The sequence below is a fragment of the Natrix helvetica genome, assembly GCF_964273705.1.
Source record: "Natrix helvetica genome assembly, chromosome: 1".
Lineage (NCBI taxonomy): Eukaryota > Metazoa > Chordata > Lepidosauria > Squamata > Natricidae > Natrix > Natrix helvetica.
Window position 1 is genome coordinate 342,568,228 of NC_138548.1, and position 19,095 is coordinate 342,587,322.

Here is a 19,095-nt window from a genome sequence, read left to right on the forward strand (position 1 = left end):
TTATCAGGCTATTACACCCCCTATCACCACCTGATCACTCAAGAATTTTTTTTTTCAATTTGGGGGCCCTGGGGAACTTTTCAATGCTGCTATTAGAAAACTGAGACAAATTATTGTAAGTTAAGGGCTATGTGTAATTAACCCAAATTCATCTAGTGGTTTTGCATGACTGAGGATGGCCTTGAGCCCTGGCATCCAAGGGCTGCCAAGGGTTTGACCACCATGCCACACGGGCTTGGTTGGCCGGCATACACAGTAAGTGGGCTTATTAATTGTGTGGTCAGATATTAGTATTGGAAGCACGCTACTTTAAATCGGAAGGATATTTGCCTCACAATGAGAGACACTTATGGGTGTACTCCACTCCTGATTTTAGATGGGCCATGGAGAGAGAAAACACTAATGGAAATAATCTGAAATGAGATCAATTACTGGCAAATCCGGAAGGTGGGCTGCATACTTTTATATTTAAAACATCTTGGCTCTCTTTAAAAAGTCTTGGTTCTCCTTGGCCTCTACACTAGAGAGGTCTCAAACTGAAGGACTGCAAAGAATCTAAATTTGAAGTTGCAGCCACAAATAATGCTGGACTAGATGAACTACTGGCTTGGAAGGAGGCAGGAGGACTTGGAAGTTAAGCAGGTTGGTTTCCTGATAGTTTCTATTTTGACATTCAGATGACTGACAGGTCTGGAAACCAATCTGAACCTTTTGTATTGTCCAGGCAGCCTTCCAAGGGTCCCAAATTCCATTGGCAGTAACAATTACTTGCAGGATTCACCACAAAACTACATGTTTCACAGGTTCATGAATCTCACTTAGTCATAATGTGGTTTGCTTGGTTTGGATTTGCATATTTCCCAAAGGCACTAGGTTCGAAAGCAGGAGGTGTGAGTTCAAGTCCTGCCTTAGCCATGAAAATCAGCTGGGTGACTTTGGGTCCTTCTCTCAGCCCAACCTACGTCACAGGTGGTGATTGTGGGGAAAATTGGAAGGTGTGTTATATATACTTGCTGCCTTGAGCTATTTGTAAAAAATAATAGTGAGATACAAATAAGTAAGTAAATGCGCCAACAAAAGTGCGTATAGTCAAGGCTATGGTTTTCCCAGTTGCAATGTATGGTTGTGAGTTTGACCATAAGAAAGACTGGCAAAGAATGGAGGCCTTTGAACTCTGGTGCCGGAGAAGACTCCTGCGAGTCCCTTGGACTGCAAGGCGATCCAACCGGTCAATCCTAGAGGAGATCAACCCTGACTTCTCTTTAGAAGGCCCGATCCTGAAGATGAAACTCAAATACTTTGGCCACCTAATGAGAAGGAAGGACTCCCTGGAGAAGAGCCTAATGCTGGGAACGATTGAGGGCAAAAGAAGAAGGGGACGACAGAGAATGAGGTGGCTGGATGGAGTCACTGAAACAGTTGGCGTGAGCTTAAATGGACTCCGGAGGATGGTAGAGGACAGGAAGACCTGGAGGACGTTGTCCATGGGGTCATGAAGGGTTGGACATTACTTTGCAACTAACAACAACAAAGTAAATATGATGGTCAACTGGCCAAGAAATCTGGGCTGCCAAAATTCAGATGATCGCTAGATGGCAGCAACACGCTAAAGAGAGGGTGGGACAAGAATCAGAGAGTGGAAGCTTTAAAGAGAATTGTTAGATATTAGCATATATCGCAGCAAGTCTCCTCTCTGGTCCGCCGCTACGGCGGGAAACAGGTATCGCTCTGATTGGTCGAGAGGCGTACCCGATCCCTATAAAAGGGGAACCCTCCGGCCACAGAGCAAGCTGGATCACTACTACTACTAATAAAGAGCTGTTAAGTCACTACGTGTCCGGAGTCTGTTCTCTCGTTGCCCGAATCTAACATTGGCGACGAGGGTGGGATCGAGAGACAGATAGGACGAAGAAACTACCTCCAGAATCCCAGGATTCGATCCAGCCCAGGAATTCGGCAGAAATTCCGGCAGCCATCTCAGGCCATCGCAGCGCGGCAAATTCAACGCAGAGAAGATGGCGATGCACACTCCTCCCACTCCGTTCGACCCGATGAACGACCAATGGGAGGCATACATGATTCGTTTTGAGTGTTTTCTCGAAGCAAACGAATACACGGGAATAACCGATTCCCGAAAAAAGAACATTTTCCTCAGCTACTGTGGGCGAGAAGTTTTCAACACAGCCAGGGACCTCTCCGAGCCTACTCCAATACAAGCGGTATCATGGGCGGCGTTACAACAGACTCTGCAAACTCATTACGCGCCAAAACCTTCCCGCCACGTTTGCCGCCAGGAATTCAACACGCGGAACCAGAAGGCGGGAGAATCAATCAACCAATATGTTGCAGCCCTACGTAAAGCAGCAACTCACTGCGAGTTCAGGGATCTGGACGAGCATATCCTGGCAAGACTTGTTTGTGGGTTAAGGGACATTTTGCTACAAAAAAGGCTGTTGGCAAACCCAAATTTAACCCTACAAATAGCGCTAAACGAAGCAAGGGCATCCGAGTCAGCGGAAAAATCATCGGAAACCATACAACGTGGATTCAACATAAGCCAGCCAGCACCCAGACACACCAGAGTCCACTACGAGGACACCAACCCCGACTACGAGGATCCCGAGTTCGAGGACAGTCACCTGATGCGGAGCAGTCACATGAGGCCTGGGGGGAGATCCGGATTCCGTTTGCCACCCTGCGCAAGCTGCGGAGGGAATCACCCCCGATCTACCTGTCGGTTCAGGAACGTTGTTTGTTCGCACTGCAACAAACTTGGGCACATCGCACGAGTGTGCCGGAGCGAAGTCCCTGCCTCCTCACGGCAGCCTCCAATGTACCGCCAACAGAAGTCCAACCCAGGGGCTTGGCGAAATCAAAAACGGCGCCCAGAGAGAAATCCACAAGTGTTTACCCAGAGAGACAATTCCCAAAGAGCTGAAAGGGCGTATTCCCAGAGAGATTACACACAAAGAGCTGAGAGAGCGTTCTACCAAGATGCTCAACGAGAGTATTGTCAGGATACCGATGCTGAGATAGAGTTGACCCAGAGAGAGGAATTGCGAACCTATCTCACAACAATAAGTCAGGTCCGCACCAAGCGGCCTAAAAAGCTGAAAGTCACAGTCCTCTTGGAGGGCTCTCCTTGCGAGCTGGAAGTTGACACAGGATCGTCCCTGACGATCATTTCATGGGCTTCCATGAAAAGGGCTATCCCTAGCCTCAAAAAGAGCCAACTACGCGCACCAGACATCCTGCTACGAGACTACCAGGGGAACCGAGTCACCATCGTGGGCCAAGGCACGTTCCAAATCCGTTTCAAGGACATCGTAGCCCAGCTGCCCGTGACCATCGCCAGCGCTCCGTTACAGAACCTTCTAGGACTAGATTGGTTTGAAGCCTTGGGGTTAGAAGTCACCGGGATCAACGCCGTGGAGAACAGCAGCGCTGAACAGATTTTTAAGGAGTTCGAGGACGTGTTCAGCCCCGGTCTTGGTAAGTATGTGGGTAAACCAATCTCATTCAATTTAGACCCCAAAGTGGCGCCAATCCGACTTAAACCGAGACGAGTGCCTTTTGCACTCCGCCCAAAAATAGATAAAGAGATCGATAAGTTATTAGAGCAAGGAATCCTTGAGCCGGTGGATCACGCGCGCTGGGAAACTCCCATTGTGACCCCAGTCAAACCAGACGGATCAGTCCGCATCTGCGCAGACTATAAATGCACAATTAATGTCGCGTTACAACAAAGCGCATATCCTGTGCCCGTAGTACAACACTTATTGCACTCGTTGGGGCCAGGAAAGATATTTGCTAAATTAGACATGGCACAAGCTTACCAGCAGTTGCCCGTGGATAGCGCCACAGCGGAGGCCCAAACGATTGTGACGCACAGAGGAGCATTCAAATGCAACCGGCTACAATTAGGTGTGAGTATTGCTCCAGGTCTGTTCCAGAGCGTCATGGAACGGCTTTTGCAAGGGATACCGGGAGTCGTCCCCTATTTCGACGACATCTTGGTGTCCGCTGCAAACGAGGAGCAGCTATTAAAAAGAGTCAGAACTGTTTTGGCCAGAATCAGAGAAAAGGGTCTCCGCCTCAAAAAAGAGAAATGCCAAATTAACGTGCCTAGTGTAGAATTCCTGGGATATAGAATTGATGGTCAGGGAATCCACCCCACTTCTAAGAAAATTAAGGCGATCCAGGACGCCCCCACACCACGAAATCAGACCGAGTTGCAGGCCTTCCTCGGACTACTTAACTTCTACAGTGTTTTCCTGAGACAGAAGGCGACAGTTGCTGAACCACTTCATCGACTACTCCAAAGGAACGCAACATGGAGATGGGGACGATCCGAAGCAGCAGCTTTCGCAGCAGTCAAGCGCCTGCTCACCACGGATTCACTGCTAGTACAATACAGCCAGACGCTACCACTGGTATTGACCTGCGATGCGTCCCCATTCGGCGTCGGCGCAGTCCTCAGCCACAGGATGCCCAACGGAAACGAAGCACCCATCGCTTTCTACTCCAGGACTCTTTCATCGGCCGAGAGAAATTACAGCCAGATGGACAGGGAAGCGTTAGCTGCTGTGGCTGGAGTAAAATGCTTCCACGAATACCTCTACGGCCGCAATTTCAAACTGATTACTGATCATAAACCGCTGTTGGGACTTTTGGCGGGAAACCGCCCCACACCAGTCTCCCTCTCTCCACGCATGACCAGGTGGACTGTTTTCCTGGCCGCGTACTCATACAAACCAATTCATCGACCGGGCTCCACTCTAGGACACGCAGACGCACTCAGCCGTTGCCCACTTCCGGATCTCTTGCCAGACCCAACTCCCGAGGTACCGGTGCTGTTAATTGACTGTTTGGACTCAGGACCGGTTTCTTCCTGCGACGTTGCCAGATTCTCTGCTAGGGACAATATAATAAAGCAAGTTCAAACCTGGGTTTGGAGGGGGTGGCCGAAAGGGAACGTGGGCCCGGAATTCAAACTCTTTTGGGCAAAACGGGATGAACTTTCAGTGTTGCAAGGTTGTTTATTGTGGGGGGATCGAGTTGTTATTCCTTATGCGTTACGTAGAAATGTATTAGAAGCGTTACATGTGGGACATCCGGGGATCGTTAAAATGAAGGCGTTAGCAAGAAGTTACGTTTGGTGGCCAAACATGGACAAAGAAATAGAGGAATGGGTGGCCACTTGTGATCCATGCCAGGAATCGAGACCAGCACCCCCGGAAGCGCCCGCCACAGAATGGGAGAAGCCTAAAGCACCCTGGTCGCGAATACACATCGATTTCGCGGGGCCAGTCCAAGGTCAGACCTTCCTTATAGTTGTGGATGCATACTCCAAATGGCTAGAAGTAGTCCTAATGACTTCAACCACGGCAGAGGCAGTCATTAAGTTTCTACAGCGACTTTTCGCCACTCATGGCCTGCCCGACCTCCTGGTCTCCGATAATGGGCCCCAATTCACGGCCATACAATTTGAAACGTACTTAGCAGGTCAGGGAATTCGGCATGCCCTCGTCGCACCATTCCATCCGGCATCAAACGGACAGGCGGAGAGAATGGTGCGATCCGCAAAAGAGGCCCTCGCTAGGATGGGTCCAGGTGATTGGCAAACACGCATTGACCATTACCTCCTAATTCAACATATTACCCCCAGCGCAACGACGGTTAGGAGCCCCGCTGAACTACTCATGGGCCGCCGTCTACGGTCTCACCTGGACCGTCTTCACCCAAATTACTCTGCCACATCGCCCCCAGACTCTACAAGCAAAATTCGGAATTTTAGCATAGGGCATTCAGTATACGCCCACAACTATGCAGGGGGAACATTGTGGATGCCGGCAAGGGTCATTGGCATCACGGGTCCACGATTATATCTGCTAGAGCTTGAAGATGGACGGAATTGGAAACGGCACATCGATCAACTGCGGGGTTGCCTAGCACACTCAGACCTACGAGCCGAGAACGAAAACTATCTGCCAACACAAAGTCAGCCATCCGAGAACCCCAACACAGAGAATCACGACACCTGCGAGCCCAGGATAGAACAAAAAGTCGAACGCGAACCCGAACAACGCCAAAGCAACGAAAGCCTGCAGACATCCGAACGCGAAGCAGAAGAAGCAACCGATCCGGCAACTACTCCAGATCAACCAGAACTGCGGCGTTCCACCCGTGTAAGGCAAACACCCACTTATCTAAAAGACTATGTAACTAACCGGAATGTTCCGTCTAAGAGGGGAGGGGTGTTAGATATTAGCATATATCGCAGCAAGTCTCCTCTCTGGTCCGCCGCTACGGCGGGAAACAAGTATCGCTCTGATTGGTCGAGAGGCGTACCCGATCCCTATAAAAGGGGAACCCTCCGGCCACAGAGCAAGCTGGATCACTACTACTACTAATAAAGAGCTGTTAAGTCACTACGTGTCCGGAGTCTGTTTTCTCGTTGCCCGAATCTAACAAGAATGATCCAACTTCATAAGTGTATAAGCTCTCCCTCCTTCAAGCTTTCCAGAAAGTCAACCCTATGAGTAGGATGCTCTGAGATGCAGTCTTTGGCTCAAGTAGTTCAAGGAATTTCTACAGTGGAGAAACCTGGAAACTTAATTCAATAGGCAAATTAAAAAAATAAGGGCTTCAAGACCTTTATGATCTTGAAAAATAGGTTTTTAATTTAATTGAAGTCCATAAATTGAGTCAGTTTGGTGTAGTCTTTTTCAATTGGAAATGGAATATTCTTGATTGGCCAAGTGTGATGGGACACACAAGGAATTTAGAGGTAAGTCAGTGCCATTATGTGTTTAGCAGAGTGATAGCATGGGGGGGGGGGGATTGTGTGTCTAGTAGTTGTTTTGGCATGGAATGCCCTATAGTGGCATCCTGAGGAGAAATTTGGTCACTTTAAGATATATGGACTTCAACTCCCAAACGGGAGGAATTGACTTTCCATGTTAAAATTTCACAGCTTTAACTTTAAGTTGTCTACTGTGGACCTCACCTCATTCCTAAGAGGTCCGTAAAGGGGGCATGCATAAGCTCACCAGCATGCCTACCATCCCTCTCCTGCTGTCCCCATTTACTTTTATTTCCTTTGTCCATGTCCATGTTCATACTTATACCTACTGTCCTGTACATGTTTGACAAATAAACAAACAAAGGGACAAAGTTTGAAAAACACTGGTCTAGAGATTAAGATACTAGAAACTGGGAGACTAGGAATTCTAGACATGAAGTCAGCCTAGTGATTTTTTCTCTTGGTCCAACCCACCTTGCAGGGAGGTTGTTATGAGGGAAAAGAGGAGGGAAGTAGATGTACGCTACCTTGAGCTGCACAAGATAAATGCGAGATATAACTCCAGTAAAAATCACTACACTTTATTTGAACTCCTCCTCCAAAATAACTAATCAGGCCTCCACTGAAAGGTTTGAAGGGGGCACAAGTGCGAACCCTTTTTGCTATCCTCCGGCATAGGGGCTTGACCGCTCCCTACATAGCTCTATGGATTATCACAATTCATATCAAAATATTTGTTATATACTAGAGGTTTCAACTTTAAAGTTATAACTAGATAGAATAACAGAGTTGGAAGGGACCTTGGAGGTCTTCTAGTCCAATCCAATCTAGTCCACTCCATTTCATTTGAACTTTTCTGTGGCTGGTGATTGGAGCTGCTGGCTGGAAGGGGAGGAACAGAGAGACAAAGAGGAGTAGGTAGTGGGCCTTTAACTCCATTTCATTTGAACTTTCCTGTGGCTGGTGGTTGGAGCTGCTGGCTGGAAGGGGGGAAGCAGAGAGACAAAGAGGAGTAGGTAGTGGCCTGCGTGCCTAATGGTGAGTGAATCATATGTCCATAAACCAAAATAGTAATAATACCTTCTGGATTAGTGCGCTTGAAATTGATATTTTATTTATTTCAAAATGACCGGTTTAGCTTAATGTAATAGCTGTCTTGCACCTGTCTTTCGCAGTACTCTTTTCAAATTTGGATACTGTCCCCTTTGTAAACAAATTACTAGTCTACATAGACATATACATATCTAGAATCTCTAATCTGTGCTCTCCAAGCAGAAATTAGATGTCCAATTTGGCCATTCCACTCTACAGAGATGCCACGCTATCAGCCCACCCCCTACTGCAAAGATCCTGCAAGAGAAGAGCAGTCTGGGCAACCATGGGATCTGGCAGGGTGAGAGCTGTGAACCACAAACACAAAGCTTTTGCTGTGACCCAGCATAACAGATATAGCGCCCTTGCTGACCCTAATGGGGACACTAAAGGGATAGGTCAAGGTAGTTGTGATAATGATGACTCAAATAAGCAGGGGATCGTGGTCCAAAACGAAGAACTTTCTTTGGAAAGGCGAAATGGGGACCCAGGTATCACACATCAGTCACACAAGAAGATCAAGGTATGTAAAAAGAGAAGTCACCTTCTGGTTGGTGATTCAATCATAAGGGATGTAAATTTAGGAAAGGATATGGAGGTTTTAAAAGAGGTCAGGTGTCTGCCAGGTGCTACTGCCAGCAGAGACAAGAGGTGTATTCTTAAGATAGTCAAGAATGCAAGGACTGTGATGTTGATGCTATTATACATCTTGGCACAAATGATCGGCCCTAAAAAGATATACTTTCTGTGAAGAACGATTTCCAGAGCTTGGGGTATGAATTTAGTAGTATAGGTTGTAGGCTTATCTTTTCAGAGGTTTTACCAGTATATAAGGAACAAAAAGGGAAGGGCCAGTGTGTAGAAGAGTTTAATGTGTGGCTAAAGGAGTGGTGTAAAAGGGAAGGCTTTGGTTTTATTAGTCATGATGTCTGCAGCTGGTTCAATGAAAAACTGTACAAAAGAGATGGTTTGCACCCATCCAAGAAAGGGACTGAATTACTTGGCATTAAATTCACAGATTTTCTGGATAAACATTTAAACTGAACAGCGGGGGCAGAGAATTAATTGATACAGAACATTTCTGTCCCCAGCAATCTAAAATTCATAGGGTTATTAGTGAATGTAACAGAGATGTTTGTGCGGGTAAGATTATCACTCCCGCTGTCAAGCAAAACCAAGCATTTAATAGTGAGTGCCATACCATGTGCATGAATCATACAAGTGGCAAGAAAATAGGGGCAGTTAGGCATAACACAGGTTATGTAGACAGTAAACACAGGGTCAATCAAGGAATAAACAGGGCAAATTAGAAATTCAAGCAAAAGAGGGCAGATACGATATTGTTGCCATTACAGAAACTTGGTGGGATGAAACTGACAAATGGAACATACAGCTAGAAGGATTTAAATTATTTAAAAGAAATAGACCAAATATAAGAGGAGGTGGAGTTGCACTATATATAAGAAATAATTACCTCTCTACAGAAATAGAACACAACAATGATGAGAACTATCTTGAATGCATTTGGGTCAATATTAAAGGTTGGGGGGGGGGGATGACATTGCCATAGGTTATACTACAGGCCACCCAACCAAGCATAGGAAGTAGATGAACTTTTTGCTAGTCAGCTAAGGTATGTAGGAAGCACACCACAATAGTAGTGGGGGATTTTAACTACCCTGACATCAACTGGGAAGCAAACTCTGCACCAAGTAGAAGATCCAACAGGTTCTTAAGAAACCTAGCAGACAAATTTGTTTCCCAAAAAGTAGAGAAGGGAACAAGGGGATCAGCCATATTGGACTTAATTCTCACTAACAAAGAGGAAATGATAGGTGTTGAAGCCACAGGAACCCTTGGGGCAAATGACCATGCAATATTAGAATTCAATATTATGCAAACACAAGTAGTAGAACAAAGTGAAACTAGAGTCTTGGACTTTAAGAGAGCTAATTTCAATAAACTTAGAGAGAGCTTGGGAAAAATTCCATGGATGAGAATCCTCAAGGGGAAAACAACTCAAGAAGCTTGGGAAATTTTGAAAAATGAGATTACAAAAGCCCAGTCTAGCACAATACCAATGAGTCCCTTCTGGGAGAAGGGCGGTCTAGAAATCAAATAAAAGTTAAAAAAAAAATAAAGAAGAAGAAAAATAACAGCTCCCAAAAGAAACCTGCATGGCTGCATAAAGAACTCTCTGACAAATTGAAAGATAAAAAAGATAAGTATAAAAAGTGGAAAGGGGGGGACATAACTAAAGCAGAATATCAGCAAATAGCCCGAGCGTGTAAAGATGAAGTGAGGAAAGCTAAGGCTGACAATGAAGAAAGGCTTGCCACAAAAGTAAAAAATAACAAAAAAAGCTTCTTCCAACATGTTAAAAACAAGAAAAAAGTTAAGGAAACAATTGGTCCATTGCTGGGAGAAAGTGGCAAGAAGGTAACAAGCAACAGGGAGAAAGCAGAACTATTTAACTCATGTTTTGCATCTGTCTTTACACAAAGGGATAAACAGCCCAACCTATGAAATACAGCACCACAAAAATCAGATTAGGAATCAGATTAAGTTGAAATAGGGAAGAAAATGGTAAGTGAGCACCTGTCTACCCTAGACGAGTTCAAATCACCAGGACCAGATGGATTACACCCCAGGGTTCTGAAGGAACTGGCAGACGAGATCTCAGAACCACTGAACAGATTCTGGAAAAGATAATCAAGCAACGAATTAGCGAACACCTAGAAGCAAACAAAGTAATAGCCAAAAGTCAACATGGGTTTGTCAAAAACAGATCATGCCAGACTAATCTTATTGTATTATTGTATTATTGCATTCTTTGATAATGTGACAAAATTAGTGGACAAGAGAAATGCCATCGATATAGTTTACTTGGACTTCAGTAAGGCATTTGATAAGGTAGACCATAACCTACTACTAGATAAAGTAGAAGAATGTGGGTTAGACAGCATCATCACCAGATGGATTCATAACTCGCTGACCAACCGCACTCAACGTGTAGTCCTCAATGGAACTGCATCTACATGGAGGAAGTATGCAGTGGAGTACCCCAAAGCTCTGTTTTGGGCCCAGTATTCTTAAACATCATCAATGATTTGGATGAGGGAATAAATGGGGAACTCATCAAATTTGCAGATGACACCAAGCTGGCAGGAATAGCCAACACTCCAGAAGATAGACTTAAGATACAGAAGGATCTTGACAAACTTGAACATTGGGCACTATCTAATAAAATGAAATTCAATGGTGAAAAGAGTAAGGTTCTACATTTAGGCAACAAAAATGAAATGCACAGGTACAGTATAGGTGGTATCTTGCTCAATAGTAGTAACTGTGAAAGGGATCTTGGAGTCCTAGTGGACAACCATTTAAATATGAGCCAGCAATGTGCAGCAGCTGCCAAAAAAGCCAACAGAGTTCTAGGCTGCATAAACAGAGGGATAGAATCAAGATCACGTGAAGTGTTAATACCACTTTATAATGCCTTGGTAAGGCCACACTTGGGATACTGCATTCAGTTTTGGTCTCTATGGTGTAGAAAAGATGTGGAGACTCTAGAAAGAGTGCAGAGAAGAGCAACAAAGATGATTAGGGGACTAGAGACTAAAATATATGAAGAACGGTTGCAGGAACTGGGTATGTCTAGTTTAATAGAAAGAAGGACTAGGGGAGACATGATAACAGTGTTCCAATATCTCAGGGGTTGCCACAAAGAAGAGGGAATCAAACTATTCTCCAAGGCACCTGATATTGAGATATTGGAACAATGCTATCATGTCTCCCCTAGTCCTTCTTTCTCTTAAGCTAAACATACCCAGTTCCTGCAACCGTTCTTCATGTTTTAGTCTCCAGTCCCCTAATCATCTTTGTTGCTCTTCTCTGCACTCTTTATAGAGTCTAAATATATTTTTACCTCGTGGCGACCAAAACTGGATGCAGTATTCCAAGTGTGGCCTTACCAAGGCATTATAAAGTCATATTAAATCCATATAAATCCAATAAATAAATAAACAAACATATTAACACTTCACGCGATCTTGATTCTGTCCCTCTGTTGATGCAGCCTAGACTGTCTTGGCTTAGGAGTGGGGGGGGGGGGGGAGACTTCGGCGTCGAGCTCGATTTAAACCGGGACTCGTGGCGCATCCACACGCCACGCAGCCGAGCCTGAGATCGGCGGCCGCGAGAGGGCTCCCTCGGTGGAAGAAGCGGCTCGCCCTCCGCCTCGCTTGCTTCGCCCTCCTCCCTCGCCGCCGAGGTTGGGCTTCCCAGGTTAGGCGCGATTGCCGTTTCCTGCCACTCCTTCTCCTCCGCTGCCAGCTCCGCAGCCCCGGGCGCTTGCAAGGCTTTGCAGCCGGTCCGCGCCCGGCAGGAGCCTCGGACGTGGAGTTGGGGCACCGACTGACTTACAGAACGACGGCGCGAGCGTCTGGACTCTGGAGCGGCGGGTGCCTGTACTCCTTCCGTCCCCGGTCTCCGCCGTGAACGCAAGACGACAGGCAAGGGCTCCCTTTTCCATCCGAGGAAAGGGAAGGATTCCGGCGCCTGGTCTTTTTTGCTCTGGCTGCCTTCCTCGCGATCGATGCAAGTAAGCAAGCCTCGGCTCTCCCCCTCTGTGCGTTTGTTTATTTGGTCCTCAGACAACCGGCTGTTCCCTCAGCTGGGTGCAAATAACGAGGAGGACAGCAGGGCTTAACGCCACCTGCGCCCGGGAGCCTTTCAATGTTGTCCCGGGGTTCCTTTTGTCTATGAAGACTTGCTTTGCCTGGGCCAGGGGTGTCCAAACTTGGGAACTTTAAGACTTGTGGACGTCGGAATTCTGGGAGTTGAAGTCCACAAGTCTTAAAGTTTCCAAGTTTGGACACCCCTGGCCTTGGGTTTCCCCTTCTCTGGAGCCCTTAAAGGGACAGAAGCTTGCTCAGTGAGAAAAAATCCAGTGTTATTATTAGTTTCAGTGGCCAGGAGACTCACAACACTATTGCGGAGTAGTGCAGGTAGCCTTGTCGACTTACAACCACAATCGAGCCCAAAATTTACGGTTTTTAAATGAGACATTTTGTTAAGTCAGTTTTGACCCATTTTATGACCTTTCTTGCCACCGTTGTTAAGTGGCTCACTGCCGTTGATAAGTAACGCAGTTGTTAAGTAAATCTGGCTTCCCCATTGACTTTGCTTGTCAAAAGGTTGCAATAGAGGGGATCACATGACCTTGGGACATAGCAATGGTCAGTAAGTATGAACCAGTTGCCAAGCTTTTCAGGGTCTGGAAAGGGGTCCCCTTCAATGCACACATGTTGGGACAGAGACCTCTTGAGAATTGCGGGGTCAAGGCAGTGGGCGGAGTCCAGGTCAGGAAGCAAGTCGATGCAGAAGTGGCAGCCCTGGTAGAGGAAATGGCCAGAGAGTAGAGTAGGAGTAGGAGTAGGAATAGACTAGGAATAGGAATAGAAATAGAATTGGAATATAGAATAGAATAGAATTCTTTATTGGCCAAGTGTGATTGGATACACAAGGAATTTGTCTTAGGTGCATAAGCTCTCAGTGTACATAAAAAGAAAAGATACATTCGTCAAGAATCATAAGGTACAGCATTTAATGATAGTCATAGGGTACAAATAAGCAATCAGGAAACGATCAATATCAATATAAATCGTAAGGATACAAGCGACAAAGTTGCACACCTGCAGTCATAAGTGGGAGGAGATGGGTGATAGGAACAATGAGAAGACTAATAGTAATAGTAATGCAGCCTTAGTGAATGGTTTGACAGAGGTGAGGGAATTATTTGTTTAGCAGAGGGATGGCGTTTGGGAAAAAACTGTTCTTGTGTCTAGTTGTCTTGGTGTGCAGTGCTCTATAGTGTCATTTTGAGGGCAGGAGTTGAAACAGTTTATGTCCAGGATGCAAGGGGTCTGTAAATATGTTCACGGCCCTCTTTTTGACCCATGCAGTGTACAGGTCCTCAATGGAAGGCAGGTTGACAATAATTGTGTTTTCCACAGTTCTGATCATCCTCTGAAGTCTGTGTTTGTCTTGTTGGGTTGCAGAGCCAATCCAGACAGTTATGGAGGTGCAGATGATGTCAGACTCAATGATTCCTCTGTAGAACCGAATCAGCAGCTCTTTGGGCAGTTTGAGCTTCTTGAGTTGGCGCAGAAAGAACATTCTTTGTTGTGCTTTTTTGATGATATTTTTGATGTTAGGTGTCCATTTTAGGCCTTGAGATATGAGAGAACCTAGAAATGTGAAGGTCTCTACTGTTGATACTGGATTGTCTAGTATTGTAAGAGGTGGTAGTATGTTAGGGTTTCTCCTAAAGTCTACCACCATTTCTATGGTTTTGAGTGTGTTCAGTTCCAGATTATTCCGGTCACACTACGAAGCTAGTTGTTCAACCTCCCGTCTATATGCGATTTCATCATTGTCTCGAATGAGACCAATCACTGTGGCATAGAAAGAGTCTGAAAAACCATTAAAAGAGAGTGTGGATGTGTTCTTGGCGGAGGGAAAGTTTGTCAATAGGCAGATTTTTCTAATAGGATCACAGGTGGTCCTCGACTTACAGCCGCAACTGGGCAAAATTTCCATTGCTAAGCAAGGTGGCTGTTAAATGAGCTTGGTCACATTTTGCAACATTTATGCTACAGTTGTTAAGCAGATCATGTGGTTGTTAAGTGAATCTGGCCTCCCTCATTGACTTTTGCTTGTTGGAAGCCAACTGGGAAGGTTACAAATGGTGATCACATGAGCCCAGGACAATGCACCTGTCATAAACACATGCCAGTTGCTAGGGCCCTGAGTAATTTTACCATGTACTAAAGCACGGGTGTCAAGCGTGCGGCATCACGTTGCCATCACATGACGTTTCTCCGCTTTGCGGAGCTGGGGTAGGCATGGCCTGTGCGTGACACATCTGGCCTGCAGGCCACCATTTTGACACCCCTGTATTAAGGCAGGGGTCAGCAAACTGCGGCTCTGGAGCCACATGTGGCTCTTTCCTCCCTCTGCTGCGGCTCCATCACTGGTCGGCGCCACAATTTTGAGAGGAGCTTCCGGTGGGGGTGAAGGGGAGGGAGAGAAGCACAGTGCGCCAGGAGGAGACTCTATGGCAAGGGGAGGGTTTTCCAGTTGTCTCCACAATTGATAGGGCTTTCGGTTATGACAGGTAGAGGAAAAAGGATGCCGCACTAGGAGGAGACTCTATGGTGGGGGAACTGAACTTCTGGTCAGCTCCAGAATTGAACAGGGGGCTTCCGGTTAGGACCTTTGTGGCTGCCGGTGTTTTCTTTTCTGTGGGAAACAAGTCCAAATGGGTCTTTGAGTGTTTAAGTTTGCCGACCCCTGCACTAGGGGAATGCTGCAGTGGTTATAAGTGGGGGGGAAATGTTTTTTTCAGTGCTATTGTAAATTCGAACGGTCACTAAACGAATAACTTTAAGTCGAGGATTACCGTATTTTTGGAGTATAAGACGCACCTCCCCCCCCCCAAAAAGGGTGAAAATCTGGGTGCATCTTATACACTGAATACAGCATTTTTGGCCTCCCAAAACTCCGCCCCCTTCACAAAAATGATTGTGCAGAGGGTTTGGGAGGCCTGCAAAGTACTCCTGGGAACTAGGGAGGGCAAAAGAGTGAGAAATGGGCTGGTTTTTGCTCGATTTGCTCCCCCATCCCGCAGGAGCACTCTACAAGCCTCCTAAAGGTTATGCATGCCCCCTTTTTTGGCAAAAAAACGGGCTGTTTTTTGCTTGTTTTTGCCCCCATTGCAGCCCCCAGGAGCACTTTGCAGGCCTCTCAAACTCCCTGCATGCCGTTTTCACAAAAAACAAGGCGTGCAGAGGGTTTGGGAGGTCTGCAGAATGCAAAACCTTTTTGTTTTTTTCCCAAATGTACCTCTTCAAAATCTTGGTGCGTTTTATCCTCCGGTGCGTCTTACCCTCTGAAAAATACGGTACCTGTATTGTTTTGGAAACAAATATTTGTTTGGAATTTATGCGGCTTTGTGATTTGTTGTTGCGTGTCTTTGAACAGGTTATGGAAATGCAGGTGTGACCTGGAAGAAGAGCTCTCCGTTTCACGATGCCTCCAAAAAGGTCCAGAGGAAAACTTCCTCAGATACCCACCCGTAAAAGACGCCTGAGGAGTCGGTGGAAGTTGGAGGAGCAGCAGAAGAGCCTGCTTTTGGGAGAAGAGAAAGTGGGCACCCCCAACAAAAGGGCCAGGAAGCGAAAGGGCACCACTGCCCCCCAGAGAAGGTACTCAGGGCAGAACCCTAACATCTGCACGGAGTGCGGGCAAACCTTTGCGCAGACTTTGGATTTGGTGAGCCACCAGAGAATCCATGCCGGAGAAAAGCCCCATAAATGCTCTGACTGCGGGAAAGCCTTCAGCCTCAGCTCCAACCTGAGCAGGCACCAGAGGATTCACACAAGGGAGAAGGCCTATCTTTGCTCGGAGTGTGGGAAAAGTTTCGCGGACAAGTCGTCTTTGGAGCAACATGTGCGAACCCACTCGGGGGAGACCCCCTTCCAGTGTATTGACTGTGGGAAAATGTTCAGCCAGAATTCCCACGAGAAGAGGCCTCTGAACAGCCCCCCGGGGAAACGGCAGAGCCGTTGCGCTGCTGCCCCAGAGACTACTGTGGTCACCCCCAGCTCAGCTCAGCTCGCCCGTGCTCAAAGACCCAGAGTTTCCAAGAAGCAGGACTCTCCCTTCGAAATCCCGCACACATGCGCCGAATGCTGGCAGAGTTTCAACCAGACCTCGGACCTGGTCAAGCACATGCGCATCCACACGGGCGAGAAGCCCTTTGAGTGTAGCCACTGCGGGAAGTGCTTCAATGTCAGCTCCAACCTCATCCGGCACAAGAGGATCCACACAGGAGAGAAGCCTTACACCTGCTCCGTCTGCGGGAAGAGCTTCACCGACAAATCCACCCTCACCCAGCATAACCGCATCCATACGGGAGAGAAGCCGTACACCTGTAGCTACTGCGGGAAAAGCTTCAGCCGGAGTTCTCACCACAAGAGACACCAGCGGATCCACGCGGGAGAAACTCCCGTCTCTCTCCTGCCTCTCTGGCCTTATCCTAACCAAATGTACTGAGGGCCCTTCTGTTGGGCGAGGCAGAATTTCTACTAGACATTTCCAGCGGATGGTTCGACCTGGGTTTTACATGGGTGGTGTTTGAATCCAGGGCAGGAATGATGTTTCGGATCTGGTGTGGGGCACGCACACTCGACTTATGAGTCACTCTTTAAAGAAAAGCGTCACACTGTGAGACTTGGAAAAGATGTAGTCGTTTCTGTAAGATATTGTTGACCGGCATGCGCGTGGTGCGGTGGCTTAGAGTGGAGCTCTCACCTCACAATCAGGAGGTTATGAGTTCAATCCTGGGTAGAGGCAGATATTTCTGTGGGCACATTGAATATATATCTACTGACTATAACTCCACATTGGTGACAGGAAGGGCATCTGGCCAGTAAACACTCAGCTCCAGTTGCCCAGACTCCACTGCGCAAGGGATTATGGGGTCGTTAAAATATTATGATTATTCATCGACATGCCACGGCAAACCTAAAACACCTTTCCCATTTTAGATGGGAAGGCTATACAGGTAGCCCTTGTTTAGCGTCCACCTTGTTTGGAATTGTGCTGAAAAAAAGAACTAGTCACTACCAATCTTTGCATTTACAACCTTTGCAAGTCAGTAAAGCAAAGGAAAACTGAAGTAAGATCACAAGCACGGTGATTTTTCACAAAATCACTTTCACAGTGATATTTCACAACCGCATGGCTGAACAACTGAGTTGGCCGGTCCCAATTGTGGTTGCTAAATCAAGAGCCATAATGGCACAGTGGTTAGAATGCAGCATTGCAGGCTAATTCTGCCGACTGCTAGGAATTCGATCCTGACCGGCTCAAAGTTGACTCAGCCTTCCCTCCTTCCGAGGTGGATAAAATGAGGGTCCAGATTGTTGGGAGCAATAGGCTGATTCTGTAAACCGTTGAAGAGAGGGCTGTAAAAGCACCGTGAAGCGGTATATAAGTTTAGGTGTTTATTGCTAAACAAGGATTACCTGTACATTCTATTATTTACTTCACATGCATCTAAACGGCCTAAGATGAACACTCAACATTCCATGGCAGAGAGAGAGAGAAAGGTTAGAATTATCATCTGCCAAAGCCAAGATCCTTTCCATGAATGGGATTGGATGCTCTTTCACCGAAATTCTTTTTTGCTTCTCTTTTGCAGGGATTCCTGCTCTTATCTGGATTTTTCCTTCCAGAAGTTCTCTTGTTTTCTCAAAGGCATCTCAAATACGCAGACAGATTTTGTAACTGTTAATAGAACATTATTGTAATTTAATAAACAGGTTTAATGCATGGTGTTTATGGATCTAATTGGTGCTGCTGCACTGTGTATGTGATGGAGACAGTTTGATTTAGTAACTAAATCCCTGTGCTAGAAAACAGGAGATTGTGTGAATTCTAGTCCTGGCTGAGGCCAGCTGCCCGACTTTGGGCCAGTCCCTCTTTCTTAGCCCTCGAAGGAGGCGGTAGGGCAAAATACTTCTGAAAAACCTTGCCAAGAAATCTGCAGGGATTTGTCCAGCCCATCTCCAGGAGTCAACAATGACTCAAAGGCATGCACACTTAAACCAACCCACACCAGAGGAGGTATTCAGCCAGAAATGGTAGTAAAAATTTTGAATCCCACCACTGACACACACACACACACACACATGCACATGCACAGAAAAGCATCTGAATTTTTTTTAACAAAGTTTTATTGTTTTTTTTTTTTAAATAACAAGGAAAAAGGTAGTGGAAAGGTTACAAATTTTGGCAGTTGCGAAGTACGGCAGGTGCCCCCTCCCTCCATACTCATAGTATACATTTACACAAAGTTCATTACTAAATAGCAATATATAGTCAGCATATAAGTTCAATTAATAATTTCGATCAATTTATGTCAAGCAGATTTTCTTATTCATTTTTGTGATCTGAGTTTTCTCGGTATTGCCCCTTCTCCCCCCGCCAGCAGAGCTTCAGCCCCTCCCGTGTCCTGTGTGTCTGTTGTAAGATCATCTGGTTTATCTAGGAGTGCTTAATTTTTTTCCATAAAGGCCTGTGCACAAAGGGGGCAAGCTCTGAAATACCAAGATAGGGAAATAACCATT

The 19,095-nt window shown here is 46.4% G+C and overlaps 1 protein-coding gene across 2 annotated transcripts; it reads left to right on the forward strand.

The window, feature by feature from the left end:
- Window positions 1-530: 530 nt before the first annotated feature.
- On the forward strand, window positions 531-18,283 carry LOC309385084 (uncharacterized protein). Of its 2 annotated transcripts, none has more exons than XM_081939174.1 (2): window positions 531-642; window positions 15,944-18,283. In XM_081939174.1, the coding sequence occupies exon 2, from the start codon at window positions 15,992-15,994 to the stop codon at window positions 17,015-17,017; it is 1,026 nt and encodes a 341-aa protein (XP_081795300.1). In that variant the 5' UTR covers window positions 531-642; window positions 15,944-15,991; the 3' UTR covers window positions 17,018-18,283. The 2 variants fall into 2 exon arrangements, with proteins under 2 accessions (XP_081795300.1, XP_081795299.1); XM_081939173.1 differs by lacking the exon at window positions 531-642 and adding an exon at window positions 12,197-12,500.
- The last annotated feature ends 812 nt before the right edge of the window (window positions 18,284-19,095 follow it).